At 38.4% G+C, this 19,528-nt stretch overlaps 1 protein-coding gene and 1 non-coding gene across 3 annotated transcripts in view; one reads left to right on the top strand and one right to left on the bottom strand.

Moving 5' to 3' along the window:
- PDE4B (phosphodiesterase 4B) overlaps positions 1-19,528 on the bottom strand; it is a 582,343-nt gene that overhangs the window by 539,600 nt on the left and 23,215 nt on the right. The window contains exon 2 of one of the 2 annotated variants that reach the window (XM_054691792.1): positions 9,093-9,194. The exons of the other annotated variant lie outside the window; for it this stretch is intronic. Within the exon in view, the coding sequence (XP_054547767.1) occupies positions 9,093-9,194 (102 nt within the window). The remainder of the gene's footprint in view (positions 1-9,092; positions 9,195-19,528) is intronic. 2 annotated transcript variants of the gene reach the window in all.
- Positions 2,744-2,872, top strand: LOC119237352 (small nucleolar RNA SNORA20). The gene has a single exon (XR_005123289.1). It is a non-coding gene; the product is annotated as a small nucleolar RNA SNORA20 (small nucleolar RNA).

The raw sequence follows: 19,528 nt of genomic DNA on the forward strand, positions 1-19,528 counted from the left end.
AAAAATTTAAGTGTCTGTCCCTTATCCATCCAGAATCTTACCTTGCCACACTTGGCCAGAGGGTAAAAATTCAGGGGGAACTAAATAAAGGAATCCTTGAAAGTATTATTTTAAAGGAAGATTTCTTTAAAATTGAATCAAAGGACTATACAGGTTTACAAGATAGCATGTGAAAATTGCCTAGCACTAGATTTGGCCCATAACTGGTGTTCATTCAGTATTAATTCTATTTTCATGCTTCTAAGCCTTCCTCATTAAATGGAAATATTGCTAAATAAATACTTTAGAGGAATGGGGACTTAGTGTGTGACCACACTTAACCCTTTGAAAATATATATTAGGGCCTCCCCTGGTGGCGCATTGGTTGAGCGCTGGGCTGAGAAGCTGCCCGCAGCCTCTGCAGTGCCGGTTCGATCCCTGGCTGCCAGCGAGAGTCCCACACAGCATGACACACCTCTCCTGCTGCGCCCGCTACTCCCCTCAGCAGTGTGTTTCGTCAGTCTGCCTATTCTGTTCCCCGCTCTGGCTCTGGTGAATTCTCTCACCCTCCCACGCTTCTGACTATACCTGGTGCTTGCATAAATAAAGAAATAAATCTTTTAAAAAATATATATATATATATTACTTATAACCTAAGTTACCACTTGTTGAAAAGCTCAGGCTTATTGATTTATAAATGATTTTCATTCTCCATAGTTCTGTGAGGTATGTCTTATAATCTCTTGATATTTAGAAATATAAGTTCATATAGATAACAAAGCCAGGATATTAGCCCAGTTATTTTTGACCCATGGTACATCTACTCATTTTTATTATAATTTTTTCTTCCTTACACTTAAAAATTCTCTTAGACATGAAAATAATTTTTAACAACGGCTATTATAGGTTAAGGTTTTATAAATAGAATCATAAATCAGAGTTATTAATTTGCTACATCTACCATTCAGTTACATTTTAATAAAATTTTGCTAATTATCTCATTAATGTGAACTATAGAAAACTGGAAAAGTCAAGCAAAAAAGGAGCAAAATCTCCTATAATCCAAAAGATACTATCAATATTTTACATGTTCTGTATTATTATTCATGTTTATAAGATTTATAAATACATTGTGAAATTGGTATTGTAAAATTACCTGCCCCCCAAAAGTTCAGATTGTCTTTTTCCCAAATGTCTAGAACAAGCTTTTTTTGATACATGTCACATTAGTATGTGGAACTAATATCAAGTGAGGTCTTCTGTACCTGAGAAGAAACAGCTGGCAGACTGAAGCGTACCCCAGGGCCCTCAAATGGGCACACTCTAAAGGGGTCTGACCATTAGCTGGCACATAGACAAAGCAACTCTTTATGTAAAAGAACTTTAACAGAATTAGTGTGAATAGAGAGAGAAGAGAAGTGATAATAATTTCCCAATAAAATACCCAAAGTTATCTATCCCCCCTGTGGGCAAATACCCAGCCAAATTAGGGCTGCGGGGCTGTTGAGGCCCAAAAGATTGCTACAAGTTTAAGACACCTTATGGCAGGGAACCATAGGAAGGGATTGAAAGGGGCCAGGCAAGTCTGAGACAAAAGGAGCAAAATCAAAGTACAACTCAAGATAACAGCCGCCATTGTCAGCCTCCCCACGTGTCTGTTTTCTTGTCACCTTTGTGGACCCCAAGTCCCTGGTGCAAATCCAAAGCAGAGAAGCAAGCAAGCCAGTCTTCTCCAAGTGTATTTCCTGCCTCGTGTGTTATATAGCTTCACCTGCTAACTCAGCAACTCTCTCATTAAGTGGGAGGTGGGAAACATGGTACCTCCTCCTTTTATGGAGAAAACCAACTCCTTTTCCCAGAAAAGGCAGGGGAGAGTGAGAGCTTTGGGAAGAGAGATACCAGAAGTGTTAGTCTAGCTGAAATTCTTCCATGTGTAAACATGAGTCAAAACAAATGGAAGTTTTGCCCAAACATTTGCAAATACTCTGCACTGAATTGTTTAGCTTTAAAAAATAATTTCCTACGTTGACAGGGAAAAATTAGAATCTCATTTTATTGCATTACTTTGATAGCCAGAAACCTTAACATTTTTTTTTAATTTTTTTAATTTATTTATTTTTATACAAGAACCGGGGTACAGACCAGATGCGCAGGAGGGTGAGAGCATTCACTGGAGACAGACAGGAGAATGGAACAGGCAGACTGAAGAAATACACTGCTGAGGGGAGCAGCGGGTGAGACAGAAGAGGTCTACTTCACCATGTGGGATTCTTGCTAGCCGGCGGGGATCAAACTCGCACTGCAGAGGCTGTGGACAGCTTCACAGTGCAGTGTTCAACCGCCTGCGCCACCAGGGAGGCCCTACCTTAACTTTTTTTTAATTATTTTATGAATTTCGTCTCCATGAGTTTTGACTATGTTTATACTGGAGAGTCATGTTTTGTGGTGAATTTGTAATATGTGATATGGAAGGATAATAATTATTTGTTATATCTGCTACAAAAAATTTCAATTTGCCATTTGCCTTTTATTTTTAATGAAAATTTTTATTCCTTTTATATTCCTTTTATTCCACTTAATAATACACACCATTTTTTTAATCAGAAAATAACTAGAAGTATAAGAAAAAGTGGAAAGTTTCTGGCAATTTCCAAACTTGGAGAAATCTGATCAGATTTTACTGTATATCCTTCCAGAAAAATGGTAAGATTTGTTGTAGAGAAATAGATGACTAAGTAGAAATGTATATAAAGAAACAAGTATACTTCTCATTTATTTCCTGCTCTAGTCTTTCAGTGATCTGAGCAGTTATATGCAAGGGATAAACCAACATTGTGACAGTGTAAATTGAGATGAAGTATCCATTTTATCTCACCTGCATGGCTAGTTGGTAAAGCAGGTGTAAATGTCTCATGTAAGCAAGACTGAATTTCTATGTCCTTAAAATATTACAAAAAGTACTGACTTTTATTCCCTTACTAGAAAAGAAAAACAAGCATACAAATCTCACTTAATAGAAGCTGGATCACATTTGCCATTTGTAGCCTGCAGCATTTGCATTATTATCCTTATAAATTCACTTTATGCAAGTATACAGCTTTTTCCCTAGGACATATTCATATTTTCATAGGCTGTTTGTTTTTGATATCATGAAATAAACTCATCTTTCTTACAACTGAATAGTGCATACAACTAGCCACATAAGTGACTTCAATAAAATGGCAAAGGTGAAAGATTTTCTATAGAGTGTTAAATTTGTACAAATATAGGCAGCAACAACCTTGGCACACCTATTCTATCTGGTGTATGACAAGTTCATTTTGACAGCCATTGTAACATTCACATTAAGTCCAGGACATTGAAAATGTGAGAAAATATGCATTCTTGAAAACAAGAAACTTTGAATTTTAAGCTGTTTATTGTGAATTAAAAAGATAAATACATGCTCTCTTTCATTTTTTATTTCAATGTATTCTTAACTGTTCTTGCCCTCATCTCCTTCTAGATTAGTGACTGGAAATCACCATCTGAAAATAGTTCACACCTAATTGTTTCTGTCATACTACTCTGCCATTGTAGAAAAAAGGCACACTAGACCATATGTTTAAAAAAAAAAAATGGCTGTGTTCCAGTAAAACTTTATTTTCAAAACTAGCATCAGGCCACCTTCTCATATGTTTATATATAATCTGTGTATCTTTCTTGGTGAGGTAGCTGTTAAGGTCTTTGGCCCATTTTTTAATTGAGTTATTTTTTTATTTTTTGACTTTAAAGAGTTCTTTGTATATTTTAGACAATAGTCCTTCATCAGATGTGTTTTGCAAATATTTTCTCCCAGTCTGTAACTTGTCTTCTAATTCTCTTGGCATTGCCTTTTGCAGACAGACATTTTTAACTTTAATGAAGTCCAGCTTATCAATTATTTCTGTAGGAATACTGACTTTGATGTTGCAAGGTCACCTGGGTTTTCTCCTATGTTATCTTCAAGGAGAGTTATCCTTTTGCACTTAGGTATAGGATCCATTCTGAATTCACTTTGTAGTGGCGTAAGGTCTGTGTATAAATTTGCATGTTACTGTCCGGTTGTTCTAGTACCACTTGTTAAAGAGACTTTCTGTTCTCTATTATATTGTCTTTGCTCCTTTGTCAAAGATCAGTTGACTTATATATATGGGGGGCTATTTCTGGTCTCTCTATTCTCTTCCATTGATCTATTTGTCTATTCTTTTGCTAATATCACGCTGCCTTAATTACTATAATTTTAGAATAAGACTTGGAGTCAGGTAATATCAGCCCTCCAACTTTGTTCTTCAATATTGTAATGGCTCTGTGTGGGTTCAGTTTTTTCAAACACAGAATTTAGGTATGACATACTGTTCTCTCTTACAAGCTGAGACTTCAGATAATGGAAAGAAAAAGACAGAATATGAGAGGGTTGCAGGGCCACGTGATAAGTTTGATAAGCATATTATGAGAAGCCAGTTTGACCTTAATGCATTAGCTTTTTCCCTTGCCCTCCTAAAAGAGATGCACTAATGATTTTCCATTTATTCCCACAAACACTTTCTCCCATTCATGGTTTACAGCTAAGAGATAATGTGAACATGTTTCTCTCTTTGGCATGCATAATGGCATTAGGGCGCCTATTTTTACTGCTGGTCTCCATCCTGAATAGCAACAACAAACACTTGTTTCATTTGGCATGAAACTATACCATTTGTTATTAATGAGAATGTCATTTTCTTCCTCAACTATAAGAAATTATATCTGGAACTTTTCCATTTTCATAAAGTTTCCTTAGAAATATTTTCCTTACAGGGTCTCCCCGGTGGTGCAGCGGTTGCGCGCTGGGTTGCGAAGCTGCCGCGGCCTCTGCAGGGCTGGTTCGATCCCCGGCTACTCCCCGGCCACTGGAGGAGGGTCCCACATGGCGCGCAGACCTCTCCTGCCGCCCGCTGCTCCCCTCAGCAGTGTACTTCGGTCCTTCTGCCTGTTCTGCTCCCCGCTCTGGCTCTGGTGAATTCTCTCACCCTCCCGCGCTTCTGACTGTACCCAGTGCTTTTATAAATAAATAAATAAATAAATAAAAATCGTTTAAAAAAAAAAAAAAGAAATATTTTCCTTACAGAGGGATATATATACATATATATGTATATATATATATATATATTCATTTGCAGTGCAAATTTAAGATTTTGGTATAAAGTTCATTCTGGAGAGTTTAACTCAAATGAACTGAAATTATTATGTCTCATGTTCATTGTACATTACTGATATCTTCTATTGCAGAAGGACCACATGCAAAAATAAAAGACCAATTTTCCCCAATTCAATCAAAAAGTAGTAACATGTAATTCAAAATATATTGATATTAGTAGATGTATAATTAGGTATAGGCATTATTCAGAATATAGAAAATGTTATTAAATTCTCCAATCAAAATATACTTTACTGTGTCCTTATTTTTAAACAAGCTCCTTTTCCTACCGTTCTTATCTTAGGTATCTTAGGTATCTTCTCTGCTTCATAAACCATACAATTAACAGATGATCAATAACATTCATGACAAGAAGATTCCATTTCTGTTTTTTTTCCATTAGTACTAAGCTATATTTTTCTCTTATACTCTGATGTATTTAAATTTGGGCGGGTGTATAGTTTTCTCCTTTACTATATATCTTGCTTTTAGATCACAGAAAAACTCTTCTAGTTACTTCTTTTTAAATGTTCATAATTAATATTTGAAGAAACAGGCATTGAAAAGGGGGAAATCATTCAAAATTCCACTACTCAGAAAAAACCACTCTGAAGATAGCAGTTTTTCCTGACCAATACATATTATACATAAATATACAAAAAAAAAGATTTAATTCCATATATCCCACTGTACATATGCCTCCTTGAACATTTTTTGTTTTGACAAATATAGGCTTATTTCCTAATTTTAAAGGATTTCATAAAGTTCCCATAACTTTCATATATGATAATTTAGTAAGTCCTTTATTGTTAAACATTAAAATGCCTTCACTTACAAAATTGCCTTTGAACAAATATCTTTGCATGGTTTTTTCCAACAGTCTGCCAAATTAAAGAAATCTCTCCCTCAAGCTCGGGAAAAATGTGCTTGTGAACACAAGTTCATCCTTCACCATTGCTATTCAAGCAAAAAGGTTCTTCATCTGTTAAATAAAACCTGATTTCTGAGTTTTTGGTTTTTGATCACCAGGAATGGACCCTTACCTTAAGAGGAAATTGATAGCATTTTCTTTTATCGAATTATTCTTTAAAAAGACTAACAATTACACTTCCACCTGGATTATATAAAAGCACCTATTTACTCTTGCCTCAGCAATGCCAAGTATTTTTTACTTAGGTTAATTTCTTTTTTTTTTTTTAAGATTTATTTATTTATACAAGCACTGGGTACCATCAGAAGCACGGGAGGGTGAGAGAATTCACCAGAGCCAGAGCGGGGAAGAGAACAGGCAGACTGATGAAATACATTGCTGAGGGGAGCAGCGGGCAACAGGAGAGGTCTGCGCGCCATGTGGGATCCTCGCCAGTGGCCGGGGATAGAACCAGCACTGCAAAGGCTGCGGGCAGCTTCGCAGCCCAGCGCTCAACCGCTGCACCACCAGGGAGGCCCATACTTAGGTTAATTTCTTTCTAAGTGGCACATTTAGTGTATTGGACATATCCCATAATAATTGCAGGTGCACAATACAATGATTCAATGTTTTTATACATTGTAAGATGAGTACCCCAATAAGTCTAATTAACATTCATCACTACACAATACTATAATTTTTTTCTGGTGATAAAAGAACTACTTAACAAGTAGTGGATATGGATTTCAAAAGGGCAAAGGGAGGAAGATGAAGATGATGACGATGATGATGATGATGATGATGATGATTATTGTGAATGCAAAAGGATTCTTAGCCATTCCCTTATTGGACCATCATGAATCCTACCACAAATGTCCAACTTGCATTCATATAAATCCATACTCATGATTATTCTTGTAGCTAAATTAAAAGCATTAAGTATTACTTGTATTCAGAAAACCACTATTAAACCTCAGAATGTTATTCAACTCAAGATCTTGTAGCTATCAATCTAGAAAGCTTTTAACCATGTCCCTAGGGCTGAATATTGGCATCCTTTACCAGTGATTTAATGAAATAAAAAACAAAGAAAATAGACTAATACTGAGCCGCCAGTTTAAGACTTGGGACTTCTGCCATCTTCTGACTGAGATTTGACCCAGCTCTTCTTTTACTACTAATTGCTTCGATATAGGTGATTCTTCTCCAGTATTCTTCAAAATAGAGATTGCCGGACATTTTTCTTCATGGTGCTGAATCTCTAGCAGCATGAGATGATGTGAAGAAAACAGAGTTCTGTGAACTTTCTTGCTCCCAGTAATGGTTTTTTAAAAAATAATACGATGTTAAAATGGGATCTTTTAATCTCAGTCTTGACTAATGTTAAATATGGCAGGTATCAATTGATTTGAAACTTAAAGAGACTGAATTTTATTGGAATCTGACACAGTTTTATCCAGGAAAAGGACAATATTCCCTCCCTGAGAAAAAGATGTTTAAGGAAACAATGTCAGATTTAATTATAGCTAACAAATATCTAGGGCTTCTTATGTACCAAGTACTATTCTAAATACTTGAGAATAATTCTTGTTATCTTCACAATGATCCCAGAAGGCAAGCATTATTTTTGTTCCCATTTTACACATGAGAGCTTTGAGGCACAAAGAATTTAACTGAGTTGAAGACAGTCACACAGCTAAGTAGCAGAGATGTAATTTAGATATTAGAGATCCAATTCCAGAGCCCATCAAGTTCCAAAATTGGATACATCAATTAAAAATTATAGAGCACAAATATTGGAAACTCTTCTTGGAGGAAAGTTGTAGAGGAAAAGCTTCTGGGGGTTTTAGGAACCAGAATAATCTATCATCCTTCCAGGCATCTAGCATAATATCACCAATTGCCTGGGGTCCCTTGCCTGCTAATGATCATTAATTTGGGGAGCAAAGATCATGTTTTCCAAGCAAAATGACTAAAGTGTTCTGAAGAGTAGATAAAATGTAGTGATCTTTTCTGTACAAATGTTGCATATGCACAACCATAATGAGCATCTGTGGATGATACATATGAAATCTAAGGGAAATGAGGGGAAAGAGACAATTCCTATTTCAATTCCTTTGGCTATATACCTAGAAGTGGGGCTGTTGAATCATATGGTAGTGCTATTTTTAAGTTTTTAAGGAACCTCCATACTATTTTTCATTGAGGGTGTATCATTTTACATTCCCACCAGCAGTATACAAAAGCTGTTTTTTCTACATCCTTATGGACACTTATATTTTGTAGCTTTCAGAAAATCCATCCTAAAGAGTATGAGGTTGTTGCCTCATTGTTAGGAAAGACAATGAAAAGAATGAGACCACCTGTTTGACCTGCAACCTGTACCCAGAAACCAGAGGCCTCTGGTTTCCTTATCCTGGGAATGTGCTTTCCCAGAGCTGTTTCAATTTTGAAAATTTGGGGGGAAAAAAATGTGACGTGTTGTTGAGGCTATCTGCACAGCACACATGACTAATCATAGTTAAAGCCTCTATATAAATTCTTTAAGATTTGGATGTGTTGAAACTCTTTTCTTGTGGCTGCCGATGGTAAAACTTCATGAGTCAGCCCCCTGCTAAATAAAGCCACCACCCACCAATCTGAAGTGATGTACCTCATCCATAGTCTCTCCCTGCCCTCTGCATATGGTAGTCATTTTCAGATTATAAAGGCTTGAGTTTGTGTCCCAATACTCAAGGTTTTGGCTTCATTTCTTTGATTATTAGTGATGTAAAGCACCTTTTCATATGCCAGTTGGCCATTTTTATGTCTTCTTTGATTTCTGAACTCCCATATTCATTGCAGTATATTCACAACAGCCATAATATGGAAACAACTCAAGTGTCCATCAGTAATAAATAAAGAAAATGTGGGATATACATATAATTGAATATTATTCACCTCACAAATTAAATAAATCCTAACATGTGTGACAGCATACACAAACCTTTAGGACTTAATACTTACGTGATATAAGCCAGTAGAAGAACAAATTCTGCACAATTTTGCCTATATGTGGCAGAATGCAGAATTGTGGCTGGCAGAATGTAGAATGGTGGCTGCCAGGGGCTGGGAGCAGGGAGAAAAAAGAAAGTATTGTTCAATGGATGTAAAGTTTCAGTTTTGCAAGACGAATAAGTTCAGATCTAAGATACAACAGTGCCTATAATTATCAGAAGCATATTGTGCACTTAAAAATTTACTGTGAGGGTTGATCTCATGTTAAGTATATTTATCACATAAGAAAGGGGGAGAGAAGCATGAGGAAACTTTTGGAGGAGATGGATATGCTTATCACCTTGACTTGGTGGTGGTCTCATGGATACATGCATATGTCCAAACTCTGCAGACCTCTCCTGTCATGCCCGCTGCACCCCTCAGCAGTGTATTTTGTCAGTCTGCCTGTTCTGCTCCCCACTCTGTCTGGTGAATCCTCTCACCCTCCCACACATCTGGCCTATACCCCGGTTCTTGTATAAATAAATAAATAAATAAATAAATAAATAAATAAATAAATAAATAAATCTTTAAAAAAGAGGTAATTGCCATTATCTCCATTTGGCAGCTTTTAATAATAACTAACACCTGTTGAGCAGTTTATGCTAGGCATTATTTCAATTTTTAAATTAAGCCATTGATTCCCGTAATAATATTATGCATTATTATTTACCCCATTTTACAGATGAGAAAATGGGAGCCCTAAGAGGTTTAAAAATATTCCTCAAGATTTTGCCATTGGGCCTCCCTGGTGGCGCAGCAGTTGAGCGCTGGGTTGCGAGGCTGCCCGCAGCCCCTGCAGTGCCGGTTCGAACCCCGGTTGCTCCCCAGCCACCGGAGGAGGGTCCCGCATGGCACGCAGACCTCTCCTGCCACCCGCTGCTCCCCTCAGCAGTGTGCTTCGGTCCTTCTGCCTGCTCTGCTCCCCGCTCTGGCTCTGGTGAATTCTCTCACCTTCCGCGCTTCTGACTGTACCCAGTACTTGTATAAATAAATAAATAAATATTTTAAAAAGGAAAAAAAAAGAAAAATCTTTAAAAAAAAAAAAAGATTTTGCCATTAAGACATTGCAGAGTTGGCTATTTGAACTCAGGCAGCCGGTAGCAAAGCCCAATCGGTATTCAACCACTGCACTTCCTCACAGTAAAATAAACTGGGACCCTATGAAGGATATACTGAATGTTGATGTTCTCCCAAAATCATATTGCAACCTAATGTCCAAGGTAATGGTATTCAGGGGAGGAGTCTTTGAGAGTTGCTTGGGTCATGAGAGTGGAGTCCTCATGAATGGGATTAGTGCTGCTATAAAAGAGATCCCACAGAGCTCCTTAGTCCCTCTGGCATGTGAAAGTGTAGCAGAAAAGACAACACCTAGGAAGTGGGTTCCCTGACACTGATTATACCTACACCTTAACACTGGACTCCCTAGCCTTCAGAACCATAAGCAATAAATTTCTGGTATTTATAAACCACCTGGTTTATTGTATTTTATTATAGCAGGTGTAACAGCCTAAGACTGAGTGTTTAAGTGATATATCTGAAAGTCTTAACAAAGGTTGAAGACTGAATTCAAATCTAGTCTCTTGGATTTGAGTACTTTCCTGCACATGCAACCCTTCTGCTCTAAAGAAGTCAACTCACCTATCTTCCCCATATGAACATATGAACATACACTTTTACCCCTAGATAATGTCAGGGAGGGAGATAATCTCCTTCTACCCTTATAGTTGTGGACTGGAAAATAATTGTCACCAGAGAGATTAACAAGAGAAATGACAAATTTCAATTTTATGTCCAGAGAGCCCGTGATCATGTGGGTAAAGTTATATTATCTCTAGAAAGGGTGCACTAAGTTTAAGAGGGAAAAAATTTAAATTTAAAGAAAATTTAATTTGCAGGGTTCATCTACATACGGACCAAAAACAGACATGGGGTAAGGTTATAAAGCTATCACCCACTTCCCAAACCATCAGATTTTTCCCAGTTTGGGGGAGATAGATAAGTAAAACAACGTTCTGGATCTTCTGTCTCTTAATCACATGCCACTAAGGCACATCCTGCGGCAGTCTGTCTTGGTCCCAACAGTATCCTATATTTGGGATTCTATTTCAGTTTCTTGGACATAGCAAGAACTCATCTGGTCATCCTCTTCCTGTACATGTATGAGTCAGAGTTGCTAGAAGAACTTAAAAACTTCACTATTCTTAGTTTTAAACATAAGAGGAAAGTTTTTTTTTTGTGTGTGCATGTTCAGAAAAGATATATTCAGGAAAGAATTTCACTTTCACATTTAATCAACACCAACCTAGCAAGAGTTTTAGAGTTTGAACTTTGCTGATTATCAGTCATTTCTGCCGACAGCCTTGGTTGATTTTAGGCTGGTTGTTGGATACATGGTGTTCACAGTATCTCTTCATCATATTATTGACCCAATTTTTCCTTCAAGATTCAACTCAAGTTCCACCTCCTTTGTGAGCAATCTCAGTGATTTTTCCTTCTTTGAACTTCTCTGTGACTTTGCCTGTTCCTCTTAACTGGTATCTTATGTAACCTACCTCAAATCAGGCATTATCTATTGTTACACGCAAGGTCTCTCTAACAAAATTGGGACCAAAAGCCTTATTTCGTTTCTCTTAATAGCTTCTCTAGCCTCTGCTCTACCCTCAATTGTGGAACTAGTTAGGAGCAATAGAGTTTAGAAACAGGAGGAATGGCATCACAGAGCTTAGCTGCATAGCAGGTTGCTAGAGATGGCCAAGAATCTCCCTGACCATGCCCAAAGGGAAGAGCTGATATTCAAAATTCTAGGTTGTAATGACATTAAGCTAATGACACCATTGTAATGGAAATAAGTCAATGACAATTAGATAATTAGTTTATTAGATAATCAAAGTGATGTTTCTAACCCAGGAAGCAGTCCAATAGATTTTACTGTGTGAGAACTGTTTCCACAAACAGAAGTTTGAGTTTATTTTAAATAGGAAGGAACAATGAGTCATTTACATTAAAACTGTAATTATTCTTCACGGGGGGGGGGGGGGGGGGGGGGTTTGTTCTCAGTTGCTCTGACCTAAAGATATATTGATGCTATCTATGTGCAGAGGGGGGGCAATGTCCTTCCTTTGTAAAGAATGCACTGTGGAGGCACAAAGGCTGGGTGCCAGTTATTTAAATCTTCTTTGGTTACCAGTAGGGAGTGAAAAGATGACTTTACCCACAGGCACAGATTCTGCATCCTTGTTTCACACACTTCAAGTCTATGCAGGTAGTTTTGCTCTCTTGTCTGCTAAAGAAGGGAGAGGTCGTTCCCAGCCATTTTACAGCATGTTCACAGGGCCTCCCAACAAAACAGAATATCCAGCAGCTGCAATGGTTTAATGTAATGGCTGCACATTCTCCTTGCATAAAGGGATACTAGTTAGGCCATGCTACTTAGGGATATGGCCTCTGGAATCAGATGACCTAAATTGAATCATGCTGCTGTTTAACCTCAGAGAAATTTTCTCTGACTTTCTGTACTCAATCTCCTTATCTTTAAAATGAGTATAGGGCCTCCCCTGGTGGCGCAGCGGTTGAGCGCTGGGCTGTGAAGCTGCCCACAGCCTCTGCAGCACCGGTTCGATCCCTGGCCACCAGGGGAGGATCCCACATGGGGCAACAGACCTCTCCTGCTGTGCCCGCTGCTCCCCTCAGCAGTGTATTTTGTAGGTCTGCCTGTTCTGTTCCCCGCTCTGGCTCTGGTGAATTCTCTCACCCTCCCATGATTCTGACTGTACCCAGTGCTTGTATAAATAAATAAATAAATCTTAAAAAATAAAATAAAATGAGTATAACAATAGTATTCTCTTCATAGGGTGGTGATTAAGATGAAATTCTAAAAAAGGCAACACATTTAGAATTATGCCAAGCACATAATCAGTTATTATTAATTTATCCAAGCCAGTCTGTGCATGCAGCATAGTAGAAGGGTCCAGTCTGTGCATGAAGCAAAATAGAAGGCACCAGGTAGAGGAACTTGTAGTCAGACTGTCCTCTGGTTGATCATTGTTGAAGCAAAACCCCTGCCAGTCAGGAGAAGATGGATATACTCCAAGCACAGGAATGAGGCTGGGAGGTCTAAGCATACAAGCATCTCACTCTGAGGTTTTATTCGGGTATTGCAGATGCTGCACTTATAGCAAAAAGAGGTACTCCAGAATCCACCCACTGATAAGGAAGAATCATGTGCCAAAGTCTTCTGACACAGACTCAGGGACTGGGGAGGGTGCTAATCTACAGGCTGATGGGCATTGCTGTCTATGACGAAGTAGAGATGGAGAAACGACTTTGCTGAGCTCCCTGCAAAAATCAGGTGCTCGGGAAGATAGTGTTGATGATGATGTTGAAAGAACGGTTACTCCATTAAAATATTTTCTTGAGGACTCATTATAACTGAAGCACCATACTTTATAATAAAAATTCAATAGAGAACAAGACAGATGTGATCTGGGAGATCCAGAATTCTGTGCTCTAGTCCAAATTTACCATGTATTAAGAACAAGCACTGGCAATCTAGAAAGATAAATGCTATTTATTTTGATAAGCCACTGGTAATTTCTGATAATTTGTCTAGTGTTCTTGAACTTGTGGTTGACCTGAATCAGGAATGGAAGCCCTGCTTTAGAACCCATTTGTCAGAGCTATGATAGTGGACTGCCTGATGCTTTAATAAGCTATTTTTGTTCCTTCCAAGGATGCTGATAGCATCTGTGCCTGACAAACAACAAGGGTCATCTTAATTGATAACAAAGAATAGAGCAACCATTCTAGAAATATTATCAATAATCTGGGATCAACTACCCCCGGACAGCCACTGCACCTTCCCAACCTGAAAATGAAGAAACTCCCCACTCCTACATGTTCCCACATTAGTTTCTATCCTATATAATCTTCCTTAACTTGACACACAGGAGGCAGCCTTTTCTGAGTGCTGACTGTTGTCTTCCCCACGTGGTGCTACTTACTAATAAAATGCTTCCTTTATGGAAACAATTTTGTGGTCCAGAGTTTGGCTTTCCAAATGTGAGTAATACAATCCAGTTTGGTCACTCACAAAATCAGAATGAGATATATTTAGGTTATAAATTTCACAATTTGATCCCAAAACTTTCAAACCCAGGTAACACCTAACATTGTAACACTTCTAAATTCAAATCGTAAGTGAAGCTTTTAAAATAAATAAATAAAAACTTATACTGCTTGAGAATGCTAATAATATAGGGAGATGGAATGAGCAAAGTTTGCATAGAAATATCTATCTTCATATCTTTCATTTTTTCCCTTAGAAAGGTAACTGCATGCTCAATTCTTTCTTTTTCCTAGCATGAATGCTGAATGGTCTCAGAAAGTAAGCATGCTGTGCCCCAGTAGAGAAAGATTTATTCTTTTCTCTGTCCTTTTTTGGTAAGAAATCACACTTTTAACAATGTGGCTGAGGAGGAAGTGTATACTCTGCCTCTCTAGATTCTAGTTTTACAAATAGAAACAGCTGGTTCAGAGACAAAGTATATGAAAGACTCCAGGGCTTGAGGCCATTGGAACCTTCACAAACCAGCACTGCACCCACCATTTCAATTTCATGAAATTGAATTTGCCCACAGTGACAGATGCTTTGGAAATAGGAAACCACAGATTAACATTGCTCACCACACACACACACACACACACACACACACACACACACACACACACACACGCGGGCGCGCGCGCGCCTTTATGCTTTCATTCTTAACCCTTCTTCCATTGGTCAGAAGGTGAAAGGCATACACCTAATAAAAACATTTTTTTTTCCTCTGAGCTCTTAAACAGCTGATCACCTCTCTCACATGAAGGAGGAAATGTCATCATTTTCATAGCACAAGGTAGCAAACAGCTTCCCAGCAGGAGTGTGGTACCTCAGCTTGAAACACAGCCAGTATTAGGTTCAAGAAGATGAAACTGAGAAAAAGGGCTTCATCTCCAGCTCTAATCAGTGGCTTTCTGCAGCACCCAGGTCAGCAGGCAGTCTGTACTCTACTTCCCTTTTCTCCCACTTGAAGGAAAATGGAAGGTGGTAATGAGAACAGAACAAAGGCAGTCTGCAGGTGGTCAGTGACCCAGACATTGTGACCCTGCTATTCCAAGACTGCCACTTCCCAACACATATGTGCTTTGCTTGCTGAAATCCCACCTCCATGTGCTTCCCTAGAGGTGGGCCCCGGGCAATGCAAGTGTTAAAAGTATAAAAACCCTTCCTAAGCAGCACAGTGCACTGAGTAAAACACTTGCTCCAAAAATGTAGATAATAACCGTAAGGATAGAGAATGAGAACATAAGAAAACCCAACCTCACAATATCTTCATTATTTTCACACATTCACACCAATATTTAAATCAAATAGCTATTGAGTGATTACTATGGGAGAGACACTGATGTTCTTAAAAAAAAAAAACTGAGTAAAATATGAATATAGTTCCTACCCTGTGGAATTTACATTTAAATGAGGGGGGCAGAAAATAAATGAGTATAATCTTGTATTAGTGATCAGTGTTAAAAATGAGAAGTTCAAGGTTTCATAAAGGGTGGGGGAGTAATTTTGGAAGGATTTAATATACACTGAGGGATCTGGGTGCTCTTTCCCGAATAAGTATAGTTTACCTAGGATCTAAAAGGTGGGAGAGAATTCCAGGGCATGAAGGGGAAAAGAAAGGGCAATTCCAACAGAGGAAACTGTGGGTGAATTCTTTGGTGGGAAGCAGCACCGTGAGAACAAGAAGGCATCCAAGTGTCTGACGGCAGAGGGACATACTAAGAGATGAGGCTGGCAGGGCTTTCTATCCAGTGGTAAGGATTTGGGTATCAATTCTAGAAGCAATGCAAAACCATTGAAGATTTTTTTATTAGTGTGACAGGGAAAGATTTTGCATTTCAGCGCTCTCTGGTTGCTGCTGTAAGAATAAAGTGGAGGCAGCAAGTGGTTGAAGAAGCACAGATGAAATGATTGGTGGGCCTCTCCAATGGCGCAGCAGGTTGAGTGCAGCACTGTGAAACTGTCTGCAGCCTCTGCAACGCGGGTTCGATTCCCGGTTGGCCAGGGAGATTCGCACATGGCATGGCAGACCTCTCCTGTCTTGTCCGCTGCTCCCCTTAGCGGTGTATTTCAGTCATCTGCCTGTTCTGCTCCCTGCTCTGTGTCTGGTGAATCCTCTCACCCTCCCACGCTGGCCTGTACCCCCAGCTCTTGTATAAAAGTAAATAAATAAATAAATAAATAAATAAAATGATTGATGGCTTAGGCTAGTGCTGAAAGTAGAGTTGGGGAAAAAAGGAAATAGAGCCGAGAGGTATTGAAGAAGAGATTGCTCTATTGTTTTGGTTATTCATAACCCAGATCATTATTTTTTTACTACTGCATTAATTCATTAAACAAATATTTCTTAATTGCCTGCGATGAAAGAACAAGTGCTGAATAACAAAAGTTCTCTGATTGGAAAACAGTGCAAGGGTCCAGTTAACAGTATTCAAAAGTGTGCTCTTTGGAGTCAGATGGACTGGTTTGGATTCTGACCATGCTTCTTATCAGCTGAGTCACCTTGGGCAAGTCAGAGACTCTGAGCCACTTTTATAAATGGACATAAATGGTGCCTACTTGATGGAGTTGTCTTGAGAATCAAATGACATAATGAATATCAAATAAATGATAAAATTGCAGTTAGAACACATTTAGTAAATGGAAGCTATTTTTCTGGTTCATCAAGCAACTGAAGTGTCCAAGCTTTGTCAGTTGTTTTATTTTCAAAGACAAAGCTTATTTAAATAATAGATGGTTATAAGGTGGGTACTTAGAGAGTTCTTTCTAACTGGATGATATGAATTCACCACACACTAGTCACCCTTCACAGAAGTTATGCTATACTACACACATCCTGACCCAGATATGTAAGTTAGCAGAGAAGACATTTGCAACATAGCCTAAGTTACATGAATAGCTCCTTCCACATATATAAGTAACATCCTCAAGATTTTTGATGCATGTGTATGATCAAAACACCCTTAAGAAAAGGTTATAAATAGGGAACTTCCTGATGTGCTTTTTGATCATGATGATGTAGTTACTCACTAGAGGATATGCATCTTTCTAAGAGTAAAAAAAATTCACCCACAAGGCCAAGTGCATACATCATTGAGGATGCAACAACTAATCCCAAGTCAAGAAGAAACCACAGGACAAACACCAGAAGTCAAGGGACATAACACTCAGTTTTGTAGCATTCCTGGTCATATATTTGTTTCATAAAAAGCAAGTATCTGGTAAATTAATATGTATCACCCCAATCCGTCCTCATTAGTGACTATAATACCATCTTCCTTATTCCTGTTCACTTTTCATTCCTGTTGGAGTACATATGAAAGTGAATTTACATATTTGCTATAGGATAGATCTTGGTACTAAAATCAGTCTGGTTTTTTTCAGCTAAGAGTACTTTTGCAGCATAATGTGAATAGTCAGTGAAGATCATACTGGAGGTTGAGGGACAGGTTAATTGCTAAGAATTTACACTAGGCCACCAATTCATACACATATAACAGGTAGTTCCGGGTAGTTAATATTATCATTGTCACCAAACTTTCAAAGATGAAATTAAAACTGAAAAAAATTAAGGAATGTAAGTGATCCCACTGCTAATAACTGGCATCACAGGAGTTGCACAAATACTCTGCAAGAGTCTAAAGCCCATTAAGGCCCATCTTGCTCCCATAATCTCCAAGAAATGGAGACTCCCCAAATGTGAATTCCATACAAGGTCTATTCAGATATTTTTGAAATATCTTCCAGATATTTCAGGAAGCTTCATTTTTTCCCATTGTTCTTGGAATAAGTAGACAATAGGAATTGATGTATTAAAGCAAATACTTGGCTTAAAAACAAAAGGAGAGGGGCCTCCCCTGGTGGCTCAGCAGTTGAGTCCCACACAGCACGACAGACCTCTCCTGCCTCGCCCACTCCTCCCCTCAGCAGTGTATTTCGTCAGTCTGCCTGTTCTGTTCCATGCTCTGGCTCCAGTGAATTCTCTCACCCTCCTGCGCTTCTGACTGTACCCAGTGCTTATATAAATAAATAAATGATTCTTTATTAAATAAATAAATAAATAAATAAATAAATAAATAAATAAATAAATAAATAAATAAAAACAAAAGGAGAGATTTGATGCTTTGGGAAAGGCCAGGAGATATAAGCAAGAAGGATCCTGGTACAGAGTAGGTGTTTGGTTACAATTTATTTGTTAAATGAGGCATTAAAAAGGAACAAGCTGTTTTCACATTGCTACTTTACTCTTTCTTTTCTCCATGACCCACAAATTAGCTGCTCTTTTGGATGACTAATGAAACCAGACTAAATCACTTTGGGACCTAGTTGCAGGTCCTGGTATAAAAGCTCCTGACTAGAGTCCCAATGCAGAAATTCAACTTAGACAGTTTGTTTACATTAGAAACTCAGAGCTGAATGGGCTTCTTTGAGTCTCTGGTGGGGTGGAGGTGGGGTGGAGATTAGGAGGTATGAGGAGATTGGCTTCATGACTACTTCTGAGAGGGTGAAAAGCCTTACGCTCCAAGTTGCCTCCACTGACTGGACAGTGAGTTGAACTCTGACCTGAAAGGATTCTTCTTCCTGTTCCCAGGATCTAGACTTCCTTCTGAACCTAGTCTACTTCTTTGAGAAGGAAATGGAAACCCTGAAAGGGAAAGACATGAAACCAGGGCAAAATTGAATAACAGATGACAAAACCCCAGAATGGAGAGCAATGCTCACTTTAAGCCTGAGGGATTCTCGATGTGGTTTACACTGGTTCCAGAAAAGTGGGACCTTCTAATGCTGTGGGTACTACAGGACCATTTTCTAATCTTTTAAAGCCCCTGAGCTCTCTTACTTTTAAATAGTCCACCCTTCAATGCTAAGCATATTAAGGTGCAGCCACATACCATTTACATTTTAATGTGTATATATCATGCTTCAGTAAGTGATAAGCTGTTTTCTTTGGAAGACATTTAATTAAAGTTATTCATTTCAGTTTTGAGTTTTCTTTGTGTGTTTGAGGCCATAATTTTGCATTGTTTAAACTTCAAACATTTTTATAAGTTCTTGGCAAACAGGCAAGCCTTTAGCTTTAGGGCTATCATACAATATTTGTTATCTTTTTCTGAATTGAACAAAGTTACCCCTTCCAGGCAGATGAATTTCAAAAAATGTCCAACCTTCTTGGGTTAAAGTCAGGATTTTATATACCCAAGTAGAATTAAGCAGGTTGTAGGAGGTGGTTAGAAGTGCTTTAGAGGTAAGGAACTGCCTTCCAAGACAGGATGGCTGTAGTTGTTGCTGAGGTTCTGAA

Source organism: Talpa occidentalis, unplaced genomic scaffold (assembly GCF_014898055.3).
Source record: "Talpa occidentalis isolate TD23 unplaced genomic scaffold, MPIMG_talOcc4v2.1 talOcc4.9, whole genome shotgun sequence".
In the NCBI taxonomy this organism is placed as follows: Eukaryota; Metazoa; Chordata; class Mammalia; order Eulipotyphla; family Talpidae; genus Talpa; species Talpa occidentalis.